Here is a 21221-nt window from a genome sequence, read left to right on the forward strand (position 1 = left end):
CCGCTGCAGAGGCTCCTTCTCTCTTCTCCCTGACTGACCTCTCTGCTTTCCAGAGGCGCCGCTGGCAGCAACGGCAGCTCCATAAGCCCGCCTGACACCCTGAGGATGGAGGAGGTGGAAGTGGAGTCTCAGATGATGATGCACGAGGTGGTGCTAACGTGGTCCGGCTTGTCTAACCACCTGTCTCTCCCTGCTCTGTTCCAGCGCGGTGCCTGCAAGTCCTTGTTCAAGCAGTGGATCCGGAGCAATGTCAGCAAGAAGGAGTGTTGCCTGTTTGAAAGCGACGGCGGCAGGTAGGACGAGACGCCTTCTGTCTGAGCTCCATGAGTTACTTCTGCATGACTGACTCCATTTAAACTCTCACTGTATGAACGTAAACCAACAGACGACTTCTGCCTCTTGCTTCTTGTGCACTTGCTGAGTTGTCACTGAGTATTGTTTTGGACTCAGCGATCTTTAAATGCCTCAGTCAGGATCAGAAGATTTATTTGATCTGATGCTGAGTTCCTCTAATCAAACAAACACAGAGTGCAATTGATGACAAGCTGACACTTTATGCTTTAAACCCTCATGATGGTGGCTAAGAATTATGTTGAATGATAAGCACACAGTGTTAAGTTCCTCATATTTTTCACAACGTATTGAAAGCCCATAGTTGAGCAAAGCTGTACTGATTGTGTAGCGGATTTCTACTGTTGTGCAAACTTCACTTCACCAGTCCTTTGCAACAGTCACATGTCTGCGGGGACGAGAAATGGACTTCCTCTCCTCGCTCTGCTTTTGACTGATCGGCCACTTGTGATGTCACAAAGGGGTCAGCTTTGTTTGTCCTCGTTGCTTTATTTTTGTATCCGTCCAAGCATGTATAAGATCCAACAAAGCAGCAGTTTGTTGCAGTGGCAAACGATAAAGTTAAGGTAAGATAGGAGAAGGTCTGCAAGAGGATGTAGCCCTCTGTATGGGTTGTGTGAGCAGGCTGAAACAGAAGGTTAAATATTTTGTGAAGCTGGTCATCTGCATCTGAAAATGCTAAAAGAATATATGTATAATTTGTCGTCCCTAAACAGAGGCAGTATTTGTAAGTGTGGCTACCCAAAGAGCCAACATGCGGAAGAAGCCATCAAGTCAGACAGCGACACTGACGAGACCTGGAACAGGGACAGGCACATCCGCGAAGTGCCCACTGACGCTTTTGGCAAGATCAGCTTCGGCGGCCTGGGTCAAAGGTCGGGGAAGGTGAAGGCGTCTTTTCTCTCTGCTCTTTCTCTCTCTGTCCCCCCTTGTGGTTGCTGCACAAACCTACCTAACCACGACTACTAACTGTGTTTCAGTACGCACGCGTCTCCTCGGACACCAGCCCGGAGATCCTCTACCAGCTCCTCACCGAGCAGTGGAAGCTCTCGCCTCCCAACCTGCTCATCTCGGTGACCGGGGGGGCCAAGAACTTCTACCTCAAGTCGCGCCTCAAGGACATGTTCCGCAGAGGTCTGGTCAAAGTGGCCCAGACGACAGGTGAGCCTGGGTTGGCGAGGGAAATGATTGTGTGTACGTGTGTGTGCGTCGGATGTCAACATGTGCCAATGATTAGCCAGACCAGTTGTGTGTTTTATGGCCGCCTCCAGTTGATGCTGCCAAAGGTTCCGTGTTATAAAACTCTCTGAAAAGGTCACCGCGCAGACTTACCTTATTAACTGCTCACAAATCATCTCACAGTTATGAGTACTTTGAATGTCTTTGTGTCACTTTTTCTATTGATCTAATGTCAAAAGCTGATTTTAATACACTATCATGTTTCGTAGTTTCTATACACAACAGCATGTTTGCTGTCTCATTACTTTTTCAATGGGTTTTATTTCCTTGTCCATAAACTGCCGGGCCACTGTAGTTTTGAGAATATCCTCATCATAGAAACTGCTGAATAAAGTCTGTTGCAGAAATCTAAATACAGAATATATACAGTTCGGCTCATTCTATATAATCAGAACACAATCGATGAATTAAATTGTCTGTCACAAAGATCGGCCCCTAACTTCAGCTGACCGCCCTTAAGAAGAACCTTCCTGTCCATCAAGCTCAGACTTCAGCTCGTCTTTTACTGTGGAAACATCATTCAGCTCTAATGGAACGCCTGCTGCTGCTGCTGCTCCTGCTGCTGCTGCTGCTGCAGTGCTGCAGAATCGAGGCTAATCTCTTTAGCGGCAGCTAGCCCTCCTCTTCTTTTTCCTCGTCATCTTCTGGGGTTTCTCAAGGTCTCTGGCAGCAGCCACTTCCTGGTTTTGTCCCCGCTAGAAAGAAGCCGATTGGCTGCCGAACGCAGGTGAAATCCCGACAGTGGTTGAAATGTCAAAGGTGCACAGCAGAGTGTTGATCTTCCTGCTCAAATCAAAGTTTACAACTCCAAATACCATGAACACCCAGATGATGAGCTTTAGGCTATAAAACCTTCCCTTGATTTACTGTTACCTGATGATATTTCTTTGGCTTGTCTTATTCTTTTTATTTGCGTAAACCACGCATGCACCACGTGTTGTCTGCAGGTGCGTGGATCATCACCGGCGGCACGCACACGGGCGTGATGAAGCATGTGGGCCAGGCTGTGAGGGACTACGCCCTGAGCAACTCCCTGAGCGGTCAGATCGTGGCGATTGGCGTGGCGACGTGGGGCATCATCCACAACAGGGAGGCTCTGGTGCACGCCGAGGTACCCGACGATGTTGAGATGTTTCAGGCGCGCTAATTGGATTTGAGGTGGAGGAAGATAAATGATTCCCACCGCCGGCCTCCTCTCCCCCTTCTCTCCCTCCTCTCCCTCTCGCTCCCTCTGCAGGGATGTTTTCCAGCCCATTACACCATGGACATTAAGGGCCAAGGCCACCTCTCCTGTCTGGACAGCAACCACACCCACTTCCTGCTGGTGGACGACGGCACTCAGGGCCAGTACGGCGTGGAGATCGAGCTGCGCACGTGTCTGGAGAAGTGCATCTCGGGGAAGAGTCTAGGACACAAAGGTGGAAAGACGGCGAAAATAAATCTCATCCGAGTCACCGCCACAGATCTGAGGTATCTGTCGGCCTTCTCAACATTGATTTCTATTGATTTGTCTGACCTCCAGGGAGCGGTGTGACCATCCCTGCGGTGTGTGTGGTTTTGGACGGAGGTCCAGGCACACTGAACGTGAGTCGTCAGTCGTCTTGCCCCCCCTCCCGCTCCCCCCGCCCCCCTCCTCGCATCTCTCCATCTGCTCCATCTGTCTCTGTTTCTCTCAGACGATATACAACGCCATGCTGAACGGGACGCCGTGCGTGATCCTGGAGGGCTCCGGGAGGATAGCGGACGTCATCGCCGAGGTAGCGGGGCTGCCAGTGGGCGACGTCACCATCTCCCTCATCCGACACCTGATGAAGAGGTTCTTTGGTCAGGAGTACGAGTCTTTCACCCACCTCAAGATCATAGAGTGGACCAAGAAGGTCTGTGAGCCTCAGACCAAACCAACCGTTTTTTCAATCGATCGTTTCCCGTTTATCAAACAACTGGTTAAAAAAAAAAGAAAGATCAGCACTCTGAACACCTCATTTCCCCTCAGTTCACCTTTTAACATCACAGGCTTAACCAACCAACCAACATTTTATTTCAAAGAAACGTCCAGATATTTCAGCTTGACTAAACTGATTAAAGACAAAAACTGAACAGAAAATACTAGCAGCCCCTTTTTTAGAATGTCACAGACATAAGGACAAAAAGTAATTTCTGGGAAATACTGACAATGTGTAATGAAATAAGATTATTGGATTTAGATGCCGTTACAGAGCAGAAGCTGCTCCTCTTTTTTTCCAAGTCGCTGGGTAGGAAAAAGAAACGCTAAAACAGGGGAGAAGGAAATGTAGTCAACTTTGATAGCAAAAATGATGGCCGACTCGATGTAGTTTTCATTCAAATGTCTCACGTTGCACGTTTTCCACCATCTGCTGGCCAGAGGAGAATTTATAGATAACTCCAACCTAGCTGCGTGTTATTTAAGACCTGCATCGATCAGTTGCCCTCTGCTGATGATCATGACTGATGATGGTTGATCTCAAAACTGGATTGTGGAATGGCCACAGCCTATAACGCAGAGCTCTTTACCGCTAATGTGTCAAATGGCACGCAGATGTCCTTTGGACCGGCCCCAGATATTTCCTGGTACAGCCTCCCACATGTGCCTGATTATAGTTGGCACAGTGATTATTTTGTCTTTTCAGATTCTATGCTTCTATGTTTATTTTTCTATCATTTTTGCTCAGCTCCACTGAAACCACTGTCCATATGTGGCTGCATCTTCTCTCTGATCCAGATTCAGGACATCATCAGGATGTCTCACCTGCTCACGGTGTCCTGCGAGGACAATCACGGCGACGTGGACGTGGCTATTCTGCAAGCGCTGCTAAAAGGTGGGGATTTCGCTTGTCTTACAAGTGCACAAAACTGCATTTCAGTGCATTGCAGTCTGGCTTTCACTCGGCTTGACAGAAAATAGCTGCTTCCAAATAGGACTGCAGTGATTTTTTTTTTTAAACTGAGACAGTGATTTTTTTTTTTCTTCTAAATGTATTCTGCCCACCCTTGTATTTTCCTTGAGAGAGACAGATTAAACCCGCTTGGAGAGAGTCTAATGCACAGTGTTTAAAGTGTACTCAGCCAAAGTGCTCCAAACAGTCACTTAGGCCTGTGTCTCTTGATGATTCATCCATATTGATAAAAATGCTCCGTCCGCCACTGTGTTCCATCACTGCCTTCCATTATTTTTTTTCCCCCAAGCAGCCTCAAGCCTGTCTAATGCACATCCAAATGAAAGCCTGTCATGTTCCAGCGAATTCCAAATAATCTTCCAGTAGTTTCAGATTTAATGGCTTTACGCACGTAGTAAACAAGCAAATAAGAAGTGGAGAACATCCATTGTGGTACATTTCTTAAACACCGGGAGCTTGAGCCTTGGTTGGTAAAATATTACGACCACACACATCATGACAGTGCCCTTTCCTCATCAACTCAGCCTCCAAGACCAGCGAGTCTTTGGGAAGTGACAGCTGGAAAAGGCAGCTGGAACTGGCCATTGCCTGGAACAGAGTGGACATCGCCAAGACTGAGATCTTCACCGAGGAGAGCCAGTGGAAGGTGGGTAAAATTAAAAAAGCGCCCCCTCCAAGCAAGTAAAAAAGCAAACACAAAACGAGTTTCTTCCCATCCAGCCTGGCGACCTCCACGGGGCCATGTTCTCCGCCCTGGTCGGCCACAAGCCCCAGTTTGTGCGCCTGCTGCTAGAGACCGGCACCAGTCTGCGGGACTTCCTGCAGGACGACGACACCCTCCGCAAGCTCTACCAGCAGATGCCCGGCTGCTTCTTCCTCTGCAAGGTGGCCAACCGCGTCGACGGCTCCCGCCGCCACCACCGGCGCAACCAGCTCCACGCGGGCGGCTTCAGGCCCCGCGACAGCTTCGGGAACGCCATCTCCCTGTGCCACGTGTCGGACGAGGTGCGCCACCTGCTGGGGAGCTTCACCCAGCAGCTCTACCCGCCCACTACCAGCCTGAACAGCTTCAGCATGTCCCTGGAGGAGTCGTCCTCAGACTCGGTGAGCGTTTTTAGCTGTGATTGCGCGACCATCTGTTGTTATGATAGATAGATAGATAGATAGATACATAGATAGATATGTCTATCTATGTCTATCTATAGATATGACTTTATTGATCCCAAATAGGGGAACTACACTGTTGTAGCAAAACAATAGTTACACAAACATTCAAATCAATCTATGTACAACAAACAACCAAAGCAGATGTCAAAAAGACAGTTTAATTGATCAGCAAGGTTTTCTAAACCATGAGTGCATCATTTGTCATTGAGTCCAGGAAAAATGTCCAGAATGCTGTCTGTCACACAGCAGGGAAGAGTTCTAGAGTTCTAGAGTTCTAGAGGGTAATCAGGCCTTTGTCTGTTTTAGAGGTTGATCTCACTCACTTGCAATGTATTCTGGGAACTGGGCAATCTTCTCTTATCTGCAATTACGACATTTTGCGGGATGACTTTAAAAACTCCTGGGGAGGGAAGAGGTGTCATTTTTACCTAACCATGGCAACCCCTCCTCCAGCTGGCTAAAAATCAGCCAGATTCCGAGGCTGCAGTCAAGGACCCCGGCAGAGACCTTTTCCTGTGGGCCATCGTTCAGAACAATAAGGAGCTGGCGGAGATCGCCTGGGAGCAGGTGACCAAGAAAAAAAAAAAATCTCTCTTTCGCGTCCTTACGTCCGCTTGTGTGTAAATGAGTTTTTGCCTTCAGTGCCTGGACTGCACGGCGGCTGCCTTGGCCGCTACCAAGATCCTGAAGAAACTGGCAAAGCAAGGAAGTGACGCCGACGAGGCCGAGTCCATGAGAGAGCTGGCCACCCACTATGAGAAGCGCGCCATTGGTACAACATCACCGGGACACGCTGGGGTCAGATATGTGAGGTCAGCAGCTGATTTGACGTGTGTGTGTGTGTGTGTGTGTGTGTGTGTGTGTGTGTGTGTGTGTGTGTGTGTGTGTGTGTGTGTGTGTGTGTGTGTGTGTGTTTCTCCCAGGTGTGTTCACTGAGTGTCACAACAGCAATACAGAACGGGCCCAGAAGTTGTTGGTTCGTGCGTCGCCGTACTGGGGAAAGACGACGTGCCTGCGACTGGCACTGGAGGCCGACGATAAAAACTTTGTGGCTCACTCAGGCGTCCAGGTGGGGCTCGCTGTGAAGGGGGAGGAGCATTAAGGACTGCTTTTAATTATTTTTTTTTATACTGAATGGTTCCAACTTTTAATTTGGAGTCCATTTTGGTGATGTAACCCTTTTAAAATATACAATAAATATTTTTTGTCACACTCACATGGGCTCTGATTGGCCAGCACCGTGACAAGCAATAATTAGACTCATGGCCCAGATGTGTGTCGGAACGCCGGTCTGATCAAATGTCTTTCCCCAAGGCTCTTCTGACTCAGATCTGGTGCGGCGAGCTCTCAGTTGACAACCCGGTGTGGAGAGTGCTGCTCTGCATGCTTTTCTTCCCGCTCATCTACACGGGTTCCCTCATGTTCAGGTGAGTTTCATTATAAACCCCCTGATGAAAGAGGATTTTTTTGTTTGTTTGTTTGGCAACGTTCTTCTTCGTCACAAAAAAAGCAGACCAATTATGTGAGAATATTAATTTAGAATATCTGTGGTAAGATGTATGTGAACTAGTCTCAGATGACTGCATACCACCTGTACCTGAAGCTGAAAGCATTTTCTAAACTTTGACCTGATGCAAACACCAGTGGTTGCTGCCTGTCCACCATAACGTGGGTAGCAGTTTGCAGTCTAACACAAAGGCAACACATTTCATAGAAGTTATTTCTCCCAGTTGCAACAGATTTTAGAGAGTTGTTCATTGATAGTTTCTGAAAATGTGTCTGTCCTAGACGCGATGAAGTCATCCAGAGAGAGGCGGAGAAACGTAACGAGATCAAGACCATGGAGAAAGTGACGGGAAGTGTAGCAAAAGTAAACTTACACAGCCGGTAAGTGGACAGTCACATGTTCTTGAACTTGGATCAAATTAGAGGAAAGAAATACTTAAATTTCAGACAAATTGAAAGGGAAACGTTCTAACTGGTAACCACTGAGTTGTGAACCGTGAGCCTCTCTGTCGCCCCCCCCCCCAAGGCTGAAGCACTTAAAGCCGCTGGATAGATGCTCCAAACTGCGCTGCCTGTACACCTCACCGCAGGTCAAGTTCTACTGGAATATCGTGTCCTACTTCGCCTTCCTCTTCCTGTTTGCCTGGGTGCTGATGATCGACTTCCAGGTCTGGCCCTCCCCCTTGGAGATCCTGCTGTACGTCTGGCTGGTCACGCTGGTGTGTGAGGAGATCAGACAGGTGAGAGAATGTGATGAAGCAAACACACACACACACACACACACACACACACACACACACACACACACACACACACACACACACACACACACAGCTAATATAAATCAGTGCATTGATCAAAATATACAGCACAAGAAGTGTGGTAATACCTTTTAGGAATTTATATCTACAGTATGTATATGTACTTTTGATATATATATATATATATATATATATATATATATATATATATATATATATATATATATATACACACATATACACACAATCAGTCAGATGTTTAAGGTCCTTTTAAAAGTATTTCAATCAGCAAGAAAAACATCAAAGCCCTTTGTGCAGCAAAATAATTTCTGTGGACTATATAGCCCCCTTGTGGTTAAAGCTCTCATTGCAGTCATTATGATATTTAAAGTTTATGTTATCAGTACGTAACATTATATTACACTTGTATTTATGATATTCAATCAATTGCTTCTATGATCATTTTGAAGGTGTTTCCTAAAATCTCAAACTACTGCTTTTCATTCTATTTTGCCTCTAGTTTTTTCAAGATCCGGACAGCTTTGCGCTTCAAAAGAAAGCCAGGCGGTACATCAATGACATATGGAACATTTTAGATCTCCTGTCTATGATCCTCTTCGTCATTGGTCTTGCACTCAGGTAGGTCCACCCTCCTCCAGTCCGCGGGGTGTCTGCAGGCCTTTGGAATGTTTCCCTAAATACTGAATGACGACTCTGTCTCTCCCAGGCTGACCGTGCGGCTGTTTTATGCTGGTAAAGTCATCCTCTGCATAGATTTTGTGGTCTTCTGCCTTCGTCTCATGTCCATCTTCACCATCAGCCGGACTTTGGGACCCAAAATCATCATCGTCAGGAGAATGGTGAGAAACATGCATGTCTGTGTGAGATGAGAGTCACCTGGCACCAGTTCTCACGCTCTCGTGTGTCCGTGTTTCTCACCCCCTGCAGATGACGGATTTGTTCTTCTTCATGTTTTTGCTAAGTATCTGGGTGGTGGCGTACGGGGTGGCAAAGCAGGGCATCCTCATCCACAACGATGCTCGGCTGGACTGGATTCTCCGCGGGGCCGTTTATGAGCCTTACCGCATCATATTTGGCGATTTTCCCACAAATATTGACTGTGAGTGATGTGAAGTTGTAACCTTGCTGTAGTTCTGTCATCTTAGCTCACGTAGTTTTCTCAATTACCTCGAAAATCCGTTTAATCCAGTCTGACCATGACGTGAAATCAACTGATTTATTTTCTTGAGTTTTTTTTTTTTTTCTTGAGACAAGAAAGTGGAGAAAACAAAACGAGTAACAAAAACAAGGGCAAATGTATTTTGGGCTCCACCCTCCCAGTCTGGCTTGACCCACACCAGCTTCCATCCTCATCCAAACAAACATTTCTCCATTTATTTTTCCACCCACAATGCAAGACCCTTAAACAACCAAGGATCACCTTTCAATATAAAAGCCTTCCTTTTAAAGTTATAATTTTAATTCAAATAAACCATACTGTAAGATTGTCCTTTATAAATGTAAATTATTAATATACTAATATAGATAAAATATACATTTAGGCACCAACACTTTTACAACTACAAGCTCTAATTGTAGAAACAGTTTTTCATGCGTTTCATTGTGTTTTCCTGCGAAGATGCTGCGTTTGACATCAACTCCTGCACCATGGACGGCTCGGATCGTCTGAAGCCCAAGTGTCCGGTGCTCAATGAAAACCAAACACCAGCCTTCCCAGAGTGGCTCACCATCATCCTGCTCTGCGTCTACTTGCTCTTCGCCAACATATTGCTGCTGAACCTGCTCATAGCTATCTTCAAGTGAGTGTGTCTCCCCATCTTTGAAGCCCCACCTCCCCCCGTGCAGCCCTGCTCTCTTAGCCGCTCGACTCTTTCCTCTTTCTGTGTTTGCCGCGCAGCTTCACGTTCGAGGAGGTTCAAGAGAACACCGACCGAATATGGAAATTCCAAAGATATCAGCTCATCAAGGAGTATCACAGCCGCCCTGCTGCGCCGCCTCCTTTCATCGTCTTCAGCCACCTTTACATCCTCATCAGGTTCCTGTTGCTGTGCAGGCCCCAAATCCTGCACAAAGAGTTCAGTGAGTCACACAGTGCAAATCGCGAGCCTCTGCATTTCACTAAAAGTCAAAGTTGCTCTTGATCGCATGGCCGTCTGCGATGCTGCCTTGCAGAGACTGCGCTCCCTGTGAACGAGGAGGACGAGATGCTGTCCTGGGAGGCGCTGATGAAGGACAGATACCTGTTGAAAACGCAGGAGGAGCACAACCAGAGCATGGAGCGACGCATCCTGGACACGTCCCAAAAGTAAGATCTAAAGCAGCGTTTCTCAACTGGTGGGCCGCGACCCAAAGGTGGGAAAAAAGCAGGTGGAGTGGATGAGCATAGTAAATGACATAAACCTTATGGAAAAGATTTCCGTCTCCCTGTTCTGCAGAACAGCGCATATTTTTCATTCAGTAATGTCAATAATTTATTTACTAGACAAGATAGAAAGTGGGCTAGCATTTTTTATTTTTTGGGAATAAATTTGAGTGCTGTGGAATAAATTTGGGTCGTGACTTTATTATAAGGATACATGTGGGTCTGAAGACTCCACCAGTGGAGAACCACTGATCTCAAGCAAGGAGGTCTTTAAAGGACTTTCTTTCATTCAGCGATTGGACAATATAGGCCGGCCCACAGTGAGTTAAATAAAACACTATTGTTTTCTTCTCCAGGGTTGCCACCATATCCGATCACTTGGAGAGGGAAGAGGACGTCACGAAACGGCTGGCTCGACTGGAGGAGCAGGTTGTGACCTCATTGACATGTCATGCTACTGATGTCACGTTCACGTGCGCCACGTTCCATTTATTATAAAAACATGTTGACAAACTGCAAAGCACATATATATATATATATATATATATATATATATATATATATATATATATATATAAAAATCTCATTTGTTGGCCCGCATTGTTACTTTGATGTGTTTTACCACTGGGTATGACGGGCGTAATTCGATCTAGGATGATACAATTCAATTTTTGTAATGCTCACAGGCCTCGCACTGTCTCACCAGGTTTCCCAGTCAGCGAAAGCCCTGCAGTGGATTATGGACAGTTTGAAATCTCAGGGTTTCACAGCTCAAGGAGCCCAACCACCCCGTCAGAAAATTACTTCATTATTTGCTTTAATTTGACAGTTAAAACTCAAACATATTGTACATTTCCCCCTCTTTTGTCAGCTCTCATTTCCCTCCCAACAGTGTCAACGACGACAGACAAGCCCAGCTACACCAGTGCTTCGGAAAAAGAGGGCAGATTCCACGTCAACGCCCGTCAGTTTTACTACCCGGACAGCAAAGTTACCCGCTTCCCCGTGCCTGAGGAGAAGGTGCCATGGCAGGTATTTCACCACTCAAAAGAATTTGACCACAATCCTGGTTATTTTTTGCGTCTGACCTCCTGGACCGCTTGTCGTCCTGCTGCAGGTGAGCTTCATCGAATATGACCCAACAGGTTACTCCGAAAAGGCGGAGGACACCCCGGACGGGTAGGGCATTGCGTGGTTGGTTGACTGTGACTCTACAATAAAGGCGCATTTCAAATCTTTCAAATCAGTTTAACTTCGGTCCACTTTGCAAGTACCCAGAAGCCTCATCCCCTTTATTTGCAATTGCAGGTCAACGGCAGAGGACGCAGACAAGTTCTCATACAAGTATGATCTTAACCGCAATAATCTCGGCACATCGAGAGGTACTTTGAGAAACCTTTTAAAAGCTTGTCGTAATGTCTGATGCATATGTCTCGCTTTGTCAGAAACCCAGGCGGAAGGACGGGCATCTGTGGTAAAGGTGCACTGAGCCACCTCGGGCCAAACCGCAAATTAGATCTTGTCTTAACACGGTATGTATGTAACACGACAAACTTCAAGAAAAAATATTCTCATACATATCTGAGCAAATCCACGTAAACGGTCGCTAGGAAAAAAACAACAAGATGAAATAAGGCAGTTTAATCCTTTTATTATTCTAAATCACAATTGTTCTTGACTGTGAAGACTCACATAAGTGCCTCTTCCATTGATTTTCTTCCTTTGAATTATGTAACTATGACTTACATTCTCCTATAACTGTTTATATCACATGATTGGTCTCTATTTTCTATTTCATTTATTTACTTTTAAGACTTTTTAGTCAATAGTTTGTTGTTGATTATTATGAAAAGGGCCTAAAAAAAAACTAATTTGTGTGATTTGTAGCTGGTGTGCCAAGAAACGATCTGTTCTGGAATACCTGGCAGTTTATGATGAAAAAACAGGCACCTTGTCTCTGCCTGGGGTGAGCCTGGCTTTTTACTTTTACCGTAATAATATTTACTTTGTTAATTTTTTTACTGCTGTCTCTTGTACTTTGTCTCCATTTTTATTATCATTTAATTTATTTATTTATTTATTTTATTTTCATTATTTCATTATTATTTTATTTTATTTTTGGGTGAATTTATTTATTTATCTGATCTTGTTAATTTTATATTGAATGTTTTCTTTTTTTTTCACCATTATGTGCAGAATTTTTTTTTTTTTTTTTTTTTTAAAAAGAAAGAAAGAAAAAGAAACAGCAACTGATTTTGAAGAACTGTTGGATGATTTTGTGATGTTCATAAATTGCAGGGCCCCATCGATTTTGATGAGCACCTGCCACCCAGCCTAAAGACGACACTGGGAGACACGTTATATGAAACATTAATTGAAAAAATGTCCGAAGGAATAAAGGTAGGTTTCGGCAACACGCAGGTGGAGCTTTAATTTAGCACTGCAAGTAAATATTACGCACAGCTGCTAATTTAATGGGTTGAATAGTCAAATCAGCCTGAGAAAGTGTTGCATTTGACTGAGGAGAGTGCGCACTTTGAAAAAAATACAATAGATGTATATATGTTGCAAATGCTTGATCATCAAGACCTTTAAAATGTGTTTCAGAAGTCTGTAAAGGTGACAGTTCAGAAAGCTTTGAACAATACAGAGGTCCTGAGAGAAGTTAGTTAAGCTGTAAGACATAAAAATTCCAACGACACCACAACACTTTCACGCTCATTTGCTCTGTTAACTTGAGAAGTATTTTATGGACTTGTGCGTGTTCGGGAAATTCCAGCCTCAGCAGCCAGTTTATTATTTACAGCCCTGGAATGAGGTCACCTCTCGTGGCAGTGGCGGCGCACCATTACATTTCTGCTAAAACTGAATGCTCCAGTTTACTCTCCTCCACTGCTACCATTTTTTTTTTTTTTAGTCTTTAAGGAGCACTTGCGTTTCAGGTGTTTAAAGGCTACGTGGACCACTGCAAGAACACAGATAACGCCTGGGTGGAGAACACCGTCCTCAACGTCCACCTGGACAGAAGAAGCCCAGTGATCACGGATATCAACGACACGGTCAGGCTACATCAACTCTTTCTATTTCCAAACAGAATCCTTGCGGGTGTTTGATCTCCTGCTGTTCAATACCACAGGTGGCGAGTGGGTACAACGTCCTCCAGTGGCATGAGCTAAGCGGCAAAAGCAGACTCATGACGGAACATCAAGACTCTCTGAGACGGGTGGCCGCGCAGCACAACAGGAAGTTCTGATGTAGTTCATTCTCTTTTCGTGGCCTTTCTGCTGATTTTGTTCCACTAAAAAAAAGAGAAAGAGAAAAATACCAAGCACTGTTAAAATGATACTATGCTGCTACTATTTGCACAAATGCCAAAGGACATTTAAATATGCATGTTTTACCAAAGACACTATGATAAATAATAAGCTTTGTGCTCATTGAGAAGGGGTGCCTTAAGGGATAGACTGTCAAATGTGAAGCATAGAATGGAATTTGTTTTTGTTTTTTTTACTTCTTCTAGCTATCTAAATTTCACTTCCTTTTGTCTCACAGTATTCTCACTTCTATTAAATATTTATTGTTCTGAACAGAACAATACAAGCTTGACATGCAGCGATGGAATTCTACCGTTCATAGTATTAACTCAGTAATCATACAGTAAAATGACTGAAAGCACTCAGTATCTCCATATAAAGAAAAAAGAAACCATTCTCTGTAACAATGACTGTGTCGCTGCTTAGGATCTGATTTTACTTTGTATTTGCTTTTCACATGTTAACAACTCTCAATTTAGGTGGGTCATGAGTGGCTTGTTAATATTTCTTCCTGCAGAGATTTTCTCATGTGTGTATTATGCACCTTAGGACACCTGGCTTTTAAACAATCATCAATTTATAAAATAAATGAATGACATACTGACAATTACTTGACTTTCTGTGAGATTTTGTCTGATTTTGTTCAAGTGCAAAAACGCTGAGTTTATGTAGCCTATTATTATTATCACCATCATCACCCTCATTTCAATAACATTATTATTGCCACCGTCAGCGTGGAATCTCGGCTTGCAGCGCCTTTAAAAAAGATACGCAAGCTATTTTTAGCCTCCTCCTCATCAAAGACAAAAACATATTTAAGACCTCTCACTTCGGTCAAAATTTGTTGATGATGTGATATATTAAAATCAAACCCTATACCAATTACTAATTGATGTTATCAGACGTAGTCGTGTTTCAGACAAAACCAAGATCTTATTGGTCATTGCAAAATCATGCAACATGATAATGGAGCACCAATCATTTCGTTATTTATGCTGTACGCAAAGACAACATTGATGATTAGTCAGTTAGTATCCTAAACATTTTGGACATCTATCTATCTATCTATCTACCTATCTGTTTTATTAATTAGACAAAAAAATACATTCCTCAGAAAAATGCAATGCAAACAACGTGGATTGATCAATTTTCTCTTCTTCATATTCGTAAAACGAAGTTGAAGTTTGAATTTGGGTCCGACCAGCCATCTTTCTGATGGACACACAGACGATCTTTGACAAGAAGCGCATTGAGTTTACAGGTGACAGAGTCCGGAAGTGACGTGTGAAGCTCTCGCTCTCTCGCCATTGGACTGCATCATAAATACATGGGACGACTGAGAGACGGAGGGGACAAGTGGATATCTCTGTGGGATTCAGCGAAGCTAAACGGTAACCTCTTATGTTCTTTAAAAAACAAAACAAACAAACAAAAAAACCCCACAATCTTCTCTGTTCAAAGACGACATGGTTTTTAATTTACTACTCTTAAGTTTGTTTATTTCATATATTTGTTAACCGGCGCGGCGACGCTGGGTGCTGCTTGCGTTGTGACTGCTACGAACGATATTGTGCGTCAACACGACGTCGTAGTGTTACGACAACTGTTTATAGTGTTTATGAATGAGTAAAAAAAACAAAACAAACAACAAGAAGCATACATTCCCGTCGTGTCCGAGTTTCGGGGAAAACCATAAAATAAACAAAAATGAACCTAAAATAAAACAAAAAAACGGACCGAACCCACCGTCGGCCAACATGCGAACAGACAGGACGGATTTAGATAGGGACGCACGGGGCGCATTAAAAGGTTAAGAGATTCTTTTCGCTTTCATTATGTAACCGAGCGGACCGTGGTATCAGTGAGCTGTTGTCGGATGTGAACAGTGGAGAGACTCCTGTCGTCTCGGAACTGCCGCGGCAGCAGCAGCAGCAGCAGGAGGAGGAGGAGGAGGAGGAGAAGGAGGAAGGAGGAGGAGGACGGAATTACAGGTTTGTCTGCGCCGCTGGTTGCAGCTGGAGGAGAAGGAGGAGGTCAAATTATAGTGGGTGCTGGATAAATGTTTGTTTTTCTCTCAGGTCACAATGTACTTTGGTGTAGTATATGTATGTGTTGTTTTTAATGACGACGTGGCTGCAAGAGTTGCTCAAGATCAAGTTTGTTCGTCCTGTCCAGGGCTGTGGCCTGTGGCCGTTGCGTTGCGGAGGGAAGGGGGCATTAAGAGCTCTTCTCAATATTCTGCCCAGTCCCAAATGCTCAGCGAGACCAGTTGTAAGTCACACCCTCTCATAAAATGCAGAGCGAAAACAACTGCATGAGTCCTAAGTCCAATCTAGGTCCACTGAGCGAGCCTTACAAGGAATAAAATGCTGATACACATTTATAGCCTGGCTTAAAGTCTTAGAAAATGTATTATTTTAGTTCGGACCCTCTGTTGAAGTCGATGCTATTTAATAGCACACCAGTGAATGTTTGATTTCTTATTGTAAAAAACAAAACAAAAAAACTATCTAAGACCATTATGATTAGAACAACTGATTGGTCAAGTCTGCGGAAAAATGTCATTATTAACAGAAGATCAGAATTGATTGTTTTTTTATTTGTGTGCAAACAAAAAACAATCAAAATTTCTCGCGCATGAAAAATATATTTGATGGGCCCACTCGTGTGGTTGCTCACTTGTCGTAAACCTGGTGTTGGATGGCAGAGAACACCTGAGAGGTGTGACAGCGAGCTTGTTGTCATTGCGGGGAGGCTACATTTGGCTGATTGGTACACAGTGTGACCTGTGAGTGCACTGCGGGAAGCGTCCCAGCGCAGCGCAGTCAGGGTGGAAACGGCGGAGTCGCTGGCGTGAGCGACAAACGCACTGGCGTGAGCGACAAACGCGCTGGCGTGAGCAACAAACGCGCTGGCGTGAGCGACAAACGCGCTGGCGCTCGCACGTTTGGAGTGGCCGTACGTCAAACAGCGTGGGACTGAGAGTGAAGAGCAGCTGTGCCGCGGAGCTGTTGTGACATGGGGCGTCCATGTGAGGCGGGTGTCTGATTTGTGTCAGATGGTCGCTGAGAGCTCAGGACGCACGCAGCAGAGAGCAAGCAGGCCGGTGTCACACATGACATGTGCAACACATGACTTGAGAACAATGACACTGGCTAAACAGCTAAGCTTCGCTGAGCACAACAGGTCAGCAGTCTGCTGATGTAAGACCTGGAGCTGCAGATGGATCTGTTGGATTTATTTGTATCAATCTATTGGGAAGTGGAGTTCCATTATAAAAAAAAAACTGATCTAAAAAACCAGCTCCTTTAAATGCTGATTGGAAAGTTGGGACATGCTGCAGCATTAGCAAAACTCTCACCAAAGCAAATACTGTAAGAATGAAGCAAAAACAGTTGTTTTTTTTTCCACGGAGAAATGCCTCCCAGAAAGCCCTCAGTGCTCTTCGTTGTTCTGCTTCTCATCTGAAAATGTCATTAAGTTCTGAGAAAAATGCCACCGCAGCAGCATCCTCGCACTCGCTAGCAGCAGAAAGGCACATGGTTGCCGTCCCAATTTCTTCTTCTGCTCCCCGTGTTTTCAAGATGTGGTATTTTAAACTGTAACCGTAACGCAAAATAGATTCTCTCTTTTCAAATTGTCCCATTTTAAATCGCTGCGATCCTGCTACTTTTAAAAAGTGCTGCCGCTTTATTGCTGATTATCTGCGAAGTTATGGCACTAACCACTTATTATACTGAAGCTGTTAAAATGCTCCTCCACTTTTGAACCCAGCTCCACATACAGGCTCGGGACGGGGAGGGGGATGCGGTTCTGGCATAGAGACAGGAAGTGGTTTTTATGTAATTGACATGTGTAACAGCAGCAGCAGCAGCGCTGCAGCCTTACAGCTGGCCCCATCGCTTTAATCCCAGCTCTGGAGACCCAAGCTTGTTTGTTTTGGGTTGTTTTTTTGACATGCCCACGACTCCAGTTGGTGCTGCAGCCCCATCAGGCTTAATGAATAATCCCATTCATGTGTTGCACAGTCTGTGACACGAGTTAGACTTCACAGGTTTGATGCCGATCGTCATGAAGATCCCGTCAGGTGCTGTTATACCGGTTGGAGATAAACACCGGCCTTTTTTTTTTTTAAACGTTGCTGTGTTCGACTCTGTCAGGTCTCTCTCAAGCTCACATGCCCTTACTTGGTTGGTACGCAGCAATAAATTCCAGACTGCTGGCTGCTGAAAGCGCACGTCGAGCAGGTTTACGGGCTGGAGGCCCGTTCATGTTGCGTGCCGCCGCAGCAGCTCCGCCATTGATGGGCAGCTGAGTGGAAAAAGCCAAACAACAAACGCTGGGACTAAAAGTGGAACGTGAAGATGAATGTCATCCCTGTTTCCTCCACTCCTCCGCTCCCCCCTCAGGCCCTCTCTCCTCCCTTCCTCCCTTTTCAGAGTGACATTTCTGTAATGATGCCGTCTAGCGTGCCGGGGCTCCGCCTCCGCTCCATCCTGAGCTTACTGTACGCCACTGGGTGAGAGGATGCCAGACGAGCCCCACGTCTATATCGGACCCCAGAAACGTCAATACGGTTTAAAGGAGGAGAGGAAGCATCTCGCGGGCTGCTCTGCGACTTTTCCGCCCTGCCGCAAGTAGATTTCGGGCTCGTCAGGAGGTCTGAGAGGCGCAGCTAACTGCAACGGACGTGGCGGGTTCTCGGGTTAAGCTCCACGTCTTTAAATATTTGGGCTTTGGTAGGCAAATATATAAATATATATCCAGGCTCTATATACTCTCCGGAGCGCGAATGGTGGGAGAGAACTGGGGGTGTCGGGTGAGTGAGAGAGCTCAGCCTGACTGCAGCCAACTCGGGGGGGTAGGGGGGTCGGTGTGACCGTCCACGAGCATTTCTGAGTGGCGCTCTCGCGATGCATTCACACAACTGCACATGGCTCTGGATGCACTCGGCTCTTGTGATGTGTCTGCTTGCTGCGCTTCTATAATTACCACAGCCTGCAGCGCCTCATGGGAGCATATTAACACACACGAGTGGAGGAGCACATGCACAAGTCGGAGAGGCTGTGCGTGTGCATGTGTGTGTGAGTGAGTGAGTGAGTGTGTGTTGAATGCGTTGGCTGCGTCCCTGACCTCTGAGTTCTGCTTCTGCACTATATTATGAAAGCAAAAGATGTATTCGCGGGTAGCCGTGGCTCATTGTATGCATGCCTAAGTAACGCTCATCTGAATACAACGTGAGGGATTTTTCACAGAAGTTGTAAATGTACAGCGTGCCGTCCAGGGGCAGAATACATTTACTAAAAAAGCATTTCATTTCATCACGGTGTTAAGTCCTTTGCAGAGGCGCTTTCATTTGCATTTGAGAGCTATGAAATATAAAAACTGATTTTGGCAGGCTTTTGTTTTGGTTCATAGATAGGATTTTTAGTTAGGATGGGAAGGTCATGGAACCGGGTGAGTCATCAGTATTTGCAAATCTAAGTCGAGAAATTATTGTTGGACAAAAACTTTCTGAATTCATCAGAAGGTGCTTTGGTTTCCAGGGAAAGCAACTTTTTGCTGATACTTCCTTGTTTCCCTCCTTAATATTCTTCCTGGTTTGCCGCAATATAAAACTCTGACATCTGGTGGTGAAATTATTGATTGATTGTATGCTGCCCCTTGAATCAAGATTTAAGATTTAAGGATTCAATGTTTTTTTTTTAATGTCCAACACTGCCTTTTAAATATCTTGCCAATTTAGTCGTTATAATAATTAATGGCTCCAACTTTGTACTCGCAACCCTTCGATGTTTGCGCCATACCGCAGCACTGTGGCGCCGCGTTTGCTCTGCCCTGCAGTCACGGCTGTAGCTTTGCATCTTCATCCAGCATACAGCACCCGCAGTCACGCTGCCGTGTTACCTACCACCGACGCCCTCGTGCGCGGCAAACTGTTAACGAACGAGACGTCTTGGCGTGAGCTGACTCGCTCTCTCTCTCTCGCTCCTCTAATTGTCTGCGGGGAAACAATCACAAAAGCCTACACGGCGTTGTGCGTTATCTAAGACGAGCAAGCGGCTTGCGCTCCACATTGTGACCCTGCACGCAATCCCATAAATCATGCCGGGGATTACCAGGTGCGTACAGTGTGCCCGCCCGCCTGCCTGCCTGCCTGCCTGCCTGCCTGCCTGCGTGCGTGCAGCGTGCCGACGGGGGGGCAGACTTTTTGTCTCCTGCTCCTCATCCCTTTTTGCTCCTGAACTCTCAAAGCTCGCAAAGAGGGTTGTCGGATTGTTGTGGTGTGGGCAGAATCCTCAGGGAGGGTTGAACAGTCATTGTTATGTAATTTCCTCTCAGCCCGGATTGGTCGGGCTGTGGGTTGTTGGTGGGCTCAGCGCAATAATCTGGCAAAGCATTATCTGTCCCTGGGAATCAGCGGCTGCTGTGCCACAGGACTCTGCCTCCCTCCACCCCCCCCCCCCCCCCCCCCACTGCCTCCTCCTCCTCCTCAGCACACCTCCGTTATTAATCCGACCCCGGCAGCAGAGTGGACGCCTTCATCAACTCACTTCTCCTTTTCCCAGAACTCACATGCACTTTTCCATCACCCTTGTGTGGCCTTTCATTGAATGGTTAATCCCTGAGGCTGTGGCGGATGCGTCATTTTTAATGTCCCAGGAAATGGTACCCAATAAAATGAAACCCAGAGAGAAGTTTATAGACAGTGTCAACAGCACGCTGTGAGTCTGTCTCATCACAAGGAAACTTCAGAGGAAACACTTGTGAATTTTTTCAGAGAAGAGATGTCTGCGGAGGATATCAGCCGCCCTGAGAGAATGAAGAAAGCTCTGTTGTGACCAAAAGAAATAAAGTACAGGCTACTTGCTGCGTTGTACAAGGTACTGCAATCTAAATTTTACCATAGTTTAATAATTACTTTTTAGCTTTGACAGCATCTTGACCGACGAAGTGTAGAACCATATGGAAGTCCTGTGTGTAAATCCACATGGACTGGTGGTTGGAGGAGGCAACAGACTTTGAGTTTAAGAGAGACTTTTTATTGACTGCCGATTGCTTTGCGCTGTAGTTTTTTTTCTTTTTCACGCCGATTGCCCCTCTCGCTTCAGCGGTACAAAGGAAACGTGTCTAACACGTGCTGTAATGAATTACATTACTCACAGGTACACGAGTGGAGTATTAGGTGCCGACATGTGACAAATTTAATTCTCTCGCCAGCTTTTTGTAGCGCTGCATGTACAAGAATCAGCACAAGTTGCACAGAAATAGTTACGTTTTGATTTGTGGCAGAGATTTGCTTCTGCAAAACGAAAAGATTTAAGCCTTCATTGCGTAGACCGCTCATTGTATGTAAAACTGCTGAGAAATACTTCTGTTGTTGGATTTTGAATAGAGCTTCTAATCGCTTGGTTTGATGAGCTCCGCAGTTGTTGTCATAAAGCCTGCTTTGGTTTGCTAAAAAAATTTAGAATTATAATATTTATTATTCCCCATGACCCTGAATAGGAATAAGCCAGTATAGAAGATGAATGAATGAATGATATTTATTATTTTTTATCTCAGACATAGATTTGAAGGTTGT

The 21221-nt window shown here is 45.3% G+C and overlaps 2 protein-coding genes across 7 annotated transcripts in view; both read left to right on the plus strand.

Annotated features, from left to right (window-relative positions):
- Positions 1–14251, plus strand: trpm2 (transient receptor potential cation channel, subfamily M, member 2). 4 transcript variants are annotated; one of them, XM_076039859.1, is made up of 32 exons: positions 3–293; positions 1068–1236; positions 1332–1512; positions 2538–2701; positions 2828–3008; positions 3113–3174; positions 3267–3467; positions 4331–4427; positions 5030–5151; positions 5226–5609; positions 6126–6239; positions 6315–6444; positions 6596–6741; positions 6987–7099; positions 7461–7559; positions 7705–7918; positions 8460–8578; positions 8667–8799; positions 8888–9059; positions 9579–9759; positions 9858–10039; positions 10133–10265; positions 10679–10756; positions 11034–11113; positions 11215–11354; positions 11440–11501; positions 11631–11666; positions 11768–11854; positions 12210–12288; positions 12621–12722; positions 13265–13381; positions 13459–14251. In XM_076039859.1, exons 1-32 carry the CDS (start codon positions 106–108, stop codon positions 13573–13575), a joined length of 4383 nt encoding a protein of 1460 aa, XP_075895974.1. In that variant the 5' UTR covers positions 3–105; the 3' UTR covers positions 13576–14251. The 4 variants fall into 4 exon arrangements, 2 of the variants coding, with proteins under 2 accessions (XP_075895974.1, XP_075895973.1); XM_076039858.1 differs by having other exon boundaries at positions 10679–10751; positions 11029–11113; XR_012928459.1 differs by lacking the exons at positions 12210–12288; positions 12621–12722; positions 13265–13381; positions 13459–14251 and having other exon boundaries at positions 1–293; positions 9858–10034; positions 11768–11807.
- A 675-nt stretch (positions 14252–14926) lies between these two features.
- The window catches only part of map3k13 (mitogen-activated protein kinase kinase kinase 13), a 28048-nt gene continuing 21753 nt past the window's right edge, over positions 14927–21221 (plus strand). The window contains exons 1-3 of one of the 3 annotated variants that reach the window (XM_076040191.1): positions 14945–15027; positions 15499–15627; positions 15812–15907. The gene's annotated coding sequence lies outside the window, so the exon portion shown is untranslated. Of the gene's footprint in view, positions 15028–15498; positions 15628–15811; positions 15908–21221 lie in introns of all 3 variants that reach the window. The other 2 variants (XM_076040192.1, XM_076040190.1) reach the window with 2 other exon arrangements.

Source organism: Nelusetta ayraudi, unplaced genomic scaffold, assembly GCF_046127955.1.
Source record: "Nelusetta ayraudi isolate G7.1 ecotype Tasmania unplaced genomic scaffold, CSIRO-AGI_Nayr_v1 ptg000060l, whole genome shotgun sequence".
Lineage (NCBI taxonomy): Eukaryota > Metazoa > Chordata > Actinopteri > Tetraodontiformes > Monacanthidae > Nelusetta > Nelusetta ayraudi.